Here is a 9,292-nt window from a genome sequence, read left to right as displayed (position 1 = left end):
ATGGCTTTCTTCTTGCCACTCTTCCATAAAGGCCAGATTTGTGCAGTGTACGACTGATTGTTGTCCTATGGACAGACTCTCCCACCTCAGCTGTAGATCTCTGCAGTTCATCCAGAGTGATCATGGGCCTCTTGACTGCATCTCTGATCAGTTTTCTCCTTGTTTGAGAAGAAAGTTTGGAAGGACGGCCGGGTCTTGGTAGATTCGCAGTGGTCTGATGCTCCTTCCATTTCAATATGATGGCTTGCACAGTGCTCCTTGAGATGTTTAAAGCTTGGGAAATCTTTTTGTATCCAAATCCGGCTTTAAACTTCTCCACAACAGTATCTCGGACCTGCCTGGTGTGTTCCTTGGTTTTCATAATGCTCTCTGCACTTTAAACAGAACCCTGAGACTATCACAGAGCAGGTGCATTTATATGGAGACTTGATTACACACCGGTGGATTCTATTTATCATCATCGGTCATTTAGGACAACATTGGATCATTCAGAGATCCTCACTGAACTTCTGGAGTGAGTTTGCTGCACTGAAAGTAAAGGGGCCGAATAATATTGCACGCCCCACTTTTCAGTTTTTTATTTGTTAAAAAAGTTTAAATTATCCAAAAAATGTTGTTCCACTTCACGATTGTGTCCCACTTGTTGTTGATTCTTGACAAAAAAATTAAATCTCATATCTTTATGTTTGAAGCCTGAAATGTGGTGAAAGGTTGCAAGATTCAAGGGGGCCGAATACTTTTGCAAGGCACTGTAGCAACTAGGTGTGCGTAAAAGGTGAGTCTAAGAGACAATGACAAAGTTGGCCCACCATAGAGGGGAGCGTAGATGGGGCTAATTTCACCATCACCAAACAGCTGGTTCCTCGAAGCACGGGCTGGCATGGCGGTGGGAGTGAGGCTTGAGTTGAAACTGAGTGAGGCTTGAGTTGAAACTGCAGCCAGAGATGCTTCCCCATGCATACACGCTCTCAACCCCTCATTGACATGGTAGATGAATTGTGTAGACAAAAGGGGAAAAAATTGACAAAATAACCTCAATTTTCTTCATCGTAACAAGTAGAGAAAAAGTAAACAAACAGTACAAAGTAGATTGACAGATGGGACTTCACCACATTCACCAAAGTCAGCAGACAGCCTTATTTTCCCCATTTTGAAGCTTATTACATATACTTTGGAATATTTCTATTCATTCAAATTTGTCTGGCTCGTTCAAAACCCTCTTTTCTTTGGTCCAAACAAATAATTTATTGATGTTGACTACCATTTTACAGTACCTTTAACGAGGAATTTGGGAATCTCAATGGCATCAGACTTCAGGCATTCATTCATTAAAAAAGATTGTTATTAAAGTAATAAAAAGCATCTAAAAAGATACGCATCCAACACATAAAATAGGTGTAACTCTAGTCTCCTACATCCAAGAAGGCCACATTTGTTTCTGAAAATTGAATTGCACACTTCAATATCATCATAACTTGTAAGATGCTTTATTATAATTTCACTTTGCACATTCTTATTGTTAATCACATTGCTCTGTAAAACAAAGCACTGTTTAGGTGTCAGACAAGTTCTGTATTCAAAAGCATAGATTTCAGATCATTGGGAGTAGGTACAGTATTCAAGCTGAAGTAAGGCAATACTTTTAACAAACGTTTCCAAAATTAGACCCCTTTTGACTCTGAAATCATTCAGACATGCATTGGCCAGGATGTGTGATGCTTAGAGGAAAAAGTAAATGACATGTAAAATTACAGTGTGATATGTATTGCTCTTTGATTGTGAGCAGGAAATGAGGTGAAAAAGCAGCTGGGATGATTAGACCACCTTGGGGACTATAGGTTGAAATGGGATGGAAGTGCAGCAAATTCTATTTCAGAAAGCTGAAGGGCACCATGGCCCCTGGAAGCTCCTGGAGCAGACCAAGCAGTAAAAGCCTGCATGGGGTGGGGCTGGGCAGACAAGCAGAGATGAAAGACTGAGGACAAATTGCAGTCTCTTTACTGGATTACACTAAAGACAGGAGCAGTGTTATTGGCATTTCAATAAGGCCACTTCAACTCAGTGTCGAAGAGCAAGGCAGACTGCATTACAGTCTAGCTCAAATTGCAGCCCTCCACCAAGGTCAAATGCTGCTATGAAGATTAGTTTGAGGAAAAAAATATTTAACAATTTTTCCAGATGATGGCACATTCAAACTAGAAATTGCACTACCCTTAGATTTTGCAAATGGATGCTCAGTGATGTTGTCATTGAGCCATTATGCTTAAGAAATTATGACTCTAATGCTAGTTAATACAAGAGCGACCCTCAATAACAATGAAATTTTCGTTTTGTTTTTTAATTTCATCGGTCAAGTAGGTCACTTTATTTTCTTGTTGATACTGGCTCATCTTTTTCAAATGAGCAACAACCCATCGAATCCTGTACATGATCCCTCGCTACGTTGCGCTTTAAACTTTGCGCACTCAGTCCATTGCGTAATAATGGAAAATGCACTAATAGTGTGGATATCGGATTGTCGGTGAGGAGTAAGGTGAGTCTTGATACCAAAATGATTCGGTAAAAAGCCAAAGCGCATTATGATACCCTAGGAGAGCTGAACGAATACGACGAAGGTGGCGGTGATGATGACAAAGATAAAGCCTAGTACCAGTGCCTTGAGTGATCCCAACACACAAGAAAATTGTGGTTTTGTTGCCAGCAAGGGCTGGTTCAAAAAATTCAAAAAGAGGTTTGGCCTTCACAGCATTACGTTACGAAGTCACCACTCCGCTGTAAAGAAGGCTGTGAGTATGGCTCAGTTGTTAGCCACCGAAGGGTTCACCGACATAACGACGGAGGACGTCAACACACGGATCGAGTGCCACTTGGAGCTCCTAACCGATGAAGAATGACAAAGTAAGCAGGTGAGGAAAAAAGAGGATGGTGATGACAACAAAGCTTAAGAACGTGGCCTTACCTTGGACAACCTGCAAGAATTCTGCACAATGGCACGGGCTCTGCAACAAAGGGCTTAAGAAATCGATGACAACATGGTCAGAGCCATCGAATTCAGTAAACATATTGATGGTGTTTGCGATTGGTGCCGTTTATTCATCATCATTTATCAAGATCATCAATGTGGTGAGTACGTTTTATCTTATTGATACAGTATTTTAATGCATGTTAAGGTACTTATATTAATATATTATTTCATGTTTCTAACTACTGTATACACAAAAAATATGCATGTACTGTTCACACACAAAAATAATTTATTCTGCTTGTCTAAGCAGCTGAACAAGACAGGTTAATTTTTTTTTTGAGGGGGGGGGCGCTACTTCGCGTTTTTTACTTTTTGCGGGAAGTTCTGATCCCTATTAACCAAGAAAAACGAGGAATCACTGTATGTGCACTTTATTACCATGACAACTAAAGGCGGAGCTCAGGGGGTGCATTTTGAGATTTGAATTTAACGAGATTGAACAGTGGAGCACATGCGAGAACCAAAATGAACACTTGGTTATATTTTCTCTTGCTAAGGCAGCACTTCATCACAAAAACACTTAATTAAACTTGTCAATTTGTGTACAAATGCAATTGGCTTGTGCCATTGTGTCATAAAGAAATATCCCCCAATACTTTCCCCACAGCACTGACTACTTCATTGAGCAATAAGCTGTGGTGCTAATCAGAAGCAAACCATCTTAATATCCAACTAATCAAATCAAATCAAATCAAAATGACTAATAAAACACAATGCAGGTCTGCTTACCTTTTGTTTTTGGTGTACAATGGCAATAAAGGTATTCCATTCTATTCTATTCGTCTAGCGGCACAGCTACAGTACAATGGCCGCTTGGATTAGTACATATGGCATACCTTCACCCAGCCTAGATACCAAGAGTAAATCGGTATAGGCAGAATGATGTAGATCAATCACAGTCATACATAAATCTGGTCAAATTCTTAATTAGTGGTTCGCAGAAAAAGAAAAAGTCAGAAAAAGGCATGTCACAAAAGGTTAACTTGGTTTATTAATTTGGCACCTTCCAGGTGGGCAGACACGCTAGAGTCCTGGCTATACTAGTATGTTCCGTATATGAGCAATTAAAAAGAACATTTTGCATAAGACAATTTACCTACTGACGAAGAGTTTGAGGTTAAAGAGTTAACTTAAAATTAATTAACATCATTGAGCACCAACCTTAAACATGATCACAAGGGGAGCCCACCGGCCTGGTCTTAACAGAGATAGCTAGGAACGGAATATTGTGATTTCCTAGGAATTTTATTGAAATTTTAAAATATAACTAACTCCACCGTTTCTTGGTTCCTGAGTTTCAGCAAAACGCTGGTAGGCCAAAGAGTTGCGGATCAAATTCCTCCATGTTCCTGAGTCTCAGAGTGGCGCCATGAGTCAGAACTGGGTCCAAGTTCTCATCTGGAACCATCACCACCTGCATACCCGCTGCCAGGGCTGCCTTCACACCGTTGGGAGCATCCTCAAATACCAAGCACTGTGTGGGGGAACAAGATGGAGGACAAAAAAAATTATACCATTCTGTAAGCCTATTAGGTGGACGGCAGAGCTGAGAGCAAAAACAAATGCAAGGAAATGGGACACAGAGGCACCGTTTCCATTTTCAATCTGATGAGCTTGACATTTCTCACAGGAACGCAGTTGACCTTAGGGAGGCGGTCTACCCATAAAACTGCAATTGGAAGGACGATGCCCCCACCAACCCTATTCCATTGAATTTGTTTAAATTTGTATACACTGCATGAAAACCCATTGGAGGCATTATGGGCTTTTCAAAAGCCATTACTCATGACATTTTAAGAGTTGGAACAATGCAAACTATCACCCAATTTTTAATTTGTCTTTTAATATTCATATGTTCAGAAAAGGTCATCCAAGGCAAAGGTTATAACATCAATTCATCATTTTTTTAGGCAACACTCTGGAATTTTTCAACCTTTATAAAATATTTTCATCACATTTGTGATGATATGTCGACTGACAACTACTTGAATGGCACCTCTGTTATGGCCCAAGGGGGTCTGTATCACTTTCATCGACACTAATTAACTTTGAAGAGGGTGGCAGGAACCCTGCCACACAAAAAAACTACAAATATGTTGACTGCTTTATGGCATACGTCACTTCCCTCTTTCCCCATTCATTATAAAGACGGATGTCGATGCAAACACTGAAATTCTGTAATCTGAAAACATGGCAGAGCAATAAATGAGACAAAAAGTTTTGTCCAAGGGGACACAAAAAAGAAAAAGGGAGGCTACCAGGGTAAAAGCCCACTCAAGAATAAACTCAAGAATAAACACTGGCCCAGCTTTCACTCGTTGGTGTGAGTCCTGGCCACTAAAATCAACCAAAACTGAAAGTTCCCTTGTGTTGCTTTAACTTGTCTTACTATCATCCAACTGCACATAACGCATTAAAATTTATGACACCCAAAAGTAGGCGGGTTTGTTCCAAGTGTTCATGCTTCCCTTGTGCAGATCAAAACATGCCGTTCAGATGGATTAAATTGTCTACAATTCTAGTTTATGCTTTATTTGGGTCAGCCTATTCATTATTGGGAGCAGTGTTGTTTTCGTTAACGATGACAACAACGAAAACCTTTCTTCAACGAACAATTTTTTTTCATGATGATGACGTCACGATGAGGTGCTGAAAACGTCTTGGGAGACTAAAACATAACGAGATGGATGCCAGTTTTTTTGTCTGACGACACGAGAACAAGAAGAAAATTCGCCATAGTGTTTGTCATAAATTCACAATAAATTAAGTGTTTTGTCGTGTCACTTATGTGACATGCTGCGCCTCCCCCTGACCCCCGACCCACACACAGGCTTAAGCGTGTGCCCATTCCAGGCTCTTTTTGTGAAACACGTGTCAGGTGCTGCTTGTTTTGTTTTCTTATCTTGGCTATGCTATCTTGCTTTAGCCTCAAAAGGTCTGATCTGAGTGATCAACACACACTAAACTAACTTGTAGCTTTAGCATAGCGTTCGTCTTAGCATAGCGTTCGCACTAGCATTTCGCGTAGTGACTCGGTGTCTTCTTAAACTCTTCTAAAACATTTTACATGCAGTACGTGGCGTCCAGGGGAGTTTAATTAATTGCAAATAATGTGCTGTTTTCCTGCTGAGTGTGTATTATCATAATGAAAACGGTCATATCCTTGTAGAATCTACAGTTATGTGCTAGTCTGTCATGCTCATTTGAAATTGTTGAAAACTATTTATTTACCTATTCATGGACTAAAACTTTTTTGAAGTTTATAGACGAAAATATTTTGAGAATTGTCGACTAAAACCAGACGACGACGAACACATTTTGAAATGACTAAAATATGACTAAGACTAATAAGTATTTTCGTCCAAAAGACAAAGACAAATATTAAAATGGCTGCCAAAAACAACACTGATTGGGAGAAAAACAAGTGTGTAAAAGACACATTAAAATGGCTGCCAAAAACAACACTGATTGGGAGAAAAACAAGTGTGTAAAACAGCTAACTCAACTGGTTAAGGCAGACATCTGCTCCATAGTAATAGTGTGTGTGTGGTGTTGGGAAGGTGGGTGTATATCGTGAATCTCCGCACTGTCTAATAATACCCTTCATAAGGTAAAATGAAAACTCAAAATGTTTGACCTGTTGTACAATTCTGTTGCACACCGAACAGAAAAAAAGACCATACATTAATGTAAGTGTGATGTATCCATGAAAATATTGCTTTCAGCTTCTTTCTCAAGGGGACCTTGACAGTAGTCAGGATCCATCCTCTCCAACTACTAGTTGCAATTCAGTTTTGTCTGAAGTGGGAGGGATTAATAGATTATTGCTGAATGAAAGTCAGCGCATTTATAAAACTAATTAAGTGAATGCTTGAAGCCGTGTACTAATTACAGCAGAGAAAATAATTATTTGATCCCCTGCTGAATTTCTAAGGCCTGCTGCAATGCATCCATACCCGAATTGGACAAGCCCCTCGCCAAAAAATGACGTCGGCATTTCACCCCCTGCACATTGAGTGATTTTATCAAGGGATACACTACACATGAATTGCTGAGTCTTTTGAGGCTCCTTATACAGTTTCTTATATTTTAACACTTATTTTACAACCATAAAAAGCGTGTCAACTCGAGTTGCTCCGTACAGAAAGGCAATATGGGCGAGAATAAAGGGAAAATTGTGAATACATTGAAAGGTGGGACTCGCTTTCATTCACATGAATGTACCATGGACTATGAGATGGTGTGGCATGTAGATGATCAGCTTTTGGCACAGGTCGGCCAGGGCCGGCCCAGGCCATTTGGGGGCCCCAAGCAAAATAATGCAAAGGGGCCCATATTTTTGGCCCAACATTTCGTCACAGTGTACTGTGAAACCCATACATGCAATCCAACGCATACGTCCATATTTTGTATATTAATCAGATTTTGTTGCACTGCTTACTTCAAACTTCTCACCCCAAATGATTGTCAGTACTTACAGTAGATATCGCCAAACATTTTTCTAAAAGAGGAAAGAAAGAACTTAAAGAAGAACATTTTTCAAAGCTTGTAATCAAGTATCAAAACTCACAAAAGTCAAATAAAGCAAACTTTAGTAAACAAAATAGAATATAAATTAAACAATTGCCAGATTGGAGGCCCCCTTTCTGTCAGGGGCCCTAAGCAGCTGCATAGTCTGCGTATAGGCTGGGCCGGCCCTGACTGTAAGTACTGACAATCATTTGGGGTGAGAAGTTTGAAGTATGCAGTGCAACAAAATCAGATTAATATACAAAATATGGACGTATGGGTTGGATTGCAAGTATGGGTTTCACAGTACACTGTGACGAAATGTTGGGCCAAAAATATGGGTCCCTTTGCATTATTTTACTTAGGGCCCCCAAATGGCCTGGGCCGGCCCTGCTTACAGTAGATACCGCCAAACCTTTTTCTAAAAGACGAAAGAAAGAACTTAAAGAAGAACTTTTATTTTTTTAAGCTTGTAATCAAGTATCAAAACTCACAAAAGTCAAATAAAGCAAACTGTAGTAAACAAAATAGAATATAAATTAAACAATTGCCAGATTGGGGGCCCCCTAGTGGTCAGGGGCCCGAAGCAGCTGCATAGTCTGCGTATAGGCTGGACCGGCCCTGAGGTCGGCAATTAGCACAATTCAATTGGTATTAGGGATGTTCCCGATCCGATCATGTAATCGGAAATCAGGCCGATCGGGCCATTTTTCAGAGGCTCGGAATCAGTTTTTTTTTTTTTTTTTTTTTAGAGGGCTATAAAGCACAATAATCCAGAAATACAATGGCATTGCCAAAAGAAACACAAATATACGCAGTATTTTATACCATACAGTATATATGCTTCCTGACAAAAGTCTTGTCGCAGCATGTAAGAAGCAGCTAAGATTTGTTGATATTTCGGACTATTTATGTTGCCTTCCACACTGCAGATCTTTCGCACCCCCCCATACTGGATGTAACCGCAGACCATGATTTTGGTAATGATGTAACCACCAAACTTCACTGTTTTCTGAGTGAATCTCTGATCCATGGTGGCTCCAGTAGGTCTCCTGCAATATTTAGAATAGAATAAAATAGAATGCCTTTATTGTCATTACACAAAGTGTTATGAAATTCAAAGCTGCCCTATAGTGCACACACACTTACGCATAGAATGGAATGTATATTTGCGGCGACTGTGGTGTAATTCAATGGAAGATTCATCTGAAAAATCCAGCTTTTGCCACTTTTCCAGCGCCCATCCTTTTGATAGGCTGTGGGCTTTGGCAAATGCCACACGGTTTTTTAATTGTCTGCACCCTGAGCGATAAATAGTCTGAAATATCAACAAATCTTAGCTGCCTCTTACATTCCTAACCATGAAAAAGGGAAAAATTATGCAGCAGGATGGTGCTCCATCGCATACTTCAATCTATACCTCAAAGTTCCTCAAGGCAAAGAAGATCAAGATCCTCCAGGACTGGCCAGCCCAGTCACCAGACATGAACATCATTGAGCATGTCTGGGGTAGGATGAAAGAGGAAGCACGGAAGACGAAACCGAAGAATGTTGATGAACTCTGGGAGGCATGCAAGACTGCTTTCTTTGATGTTCCTGATGACTTCATCAATAGATTGTATGAATCCTTGCTGAAACCCATGAAAGTCATACAAACTATTAAATTTGGATCTCATAGCACCACTACTTTATTCACTTATGTAACATATTTTTGTATTTGAAGTACATTTTTTATTCAATTTTCACACTACTTTCTGT

At 40.0% G+C, this 9,292-nt stretch overlaps 1 protein-coding gene across 3 annotated transcripts in view; it reads right to left on the bottom strand.

Moving 5' to 3' along the window:
- Positions 1 to 818: 818 nt before the first annotated feature.
- pudp (pseudouridine 5'-phosphatase) overlaps positions 819 to 9,292 on the bottom strand; it is a 50,059-nt gene continuing 41,585 nt past the window's right edge. The window contains exons 4-5 of one of the 3 annotated variants that reach the window (XR_009061792.1): positions 2,960 to 4,499; positions 820 to 2,876 (exon numbers count right to left, since the gene is read on the bottom strand). Coding sequence is in view for 2 of the 3 variants with exons in the window: in XM_057826532.1 (XP_057682515.1) it covers positions 4,323 to 4,499 (177 nt within the window). In the remaining variant the exon portion in view is untranslated. Of the gene's footprint in view, positions 4,500 to 8,043; positions 9,166 to 9,292 lie in introns of those variants that run through there. The other 2 variants (XM_057826532.1, XM_057826541.1) reach the window with 2 other exon arrangements.

This window comes from Corythoichthys intestinalis, chromosome 2 (genome assembly GCF_030265065.1).
Source record: "Corythoichthys intestinalis isolate RoL2023-P3 chromosome 2, ASM3026506v1, whole genome shotgun sequence".
Classification (NCBI taxonomy): domain Eukaryota; kingdom Metazoa; phylum Chordata; class Actinopteri; order Syngnathiformes; family Syngnathidae; genus Corythoichthys; species Corythoichthys intestinalis.
This window is presented reverse-complemented; position numbering and strand designations above follow the sequence as displayed.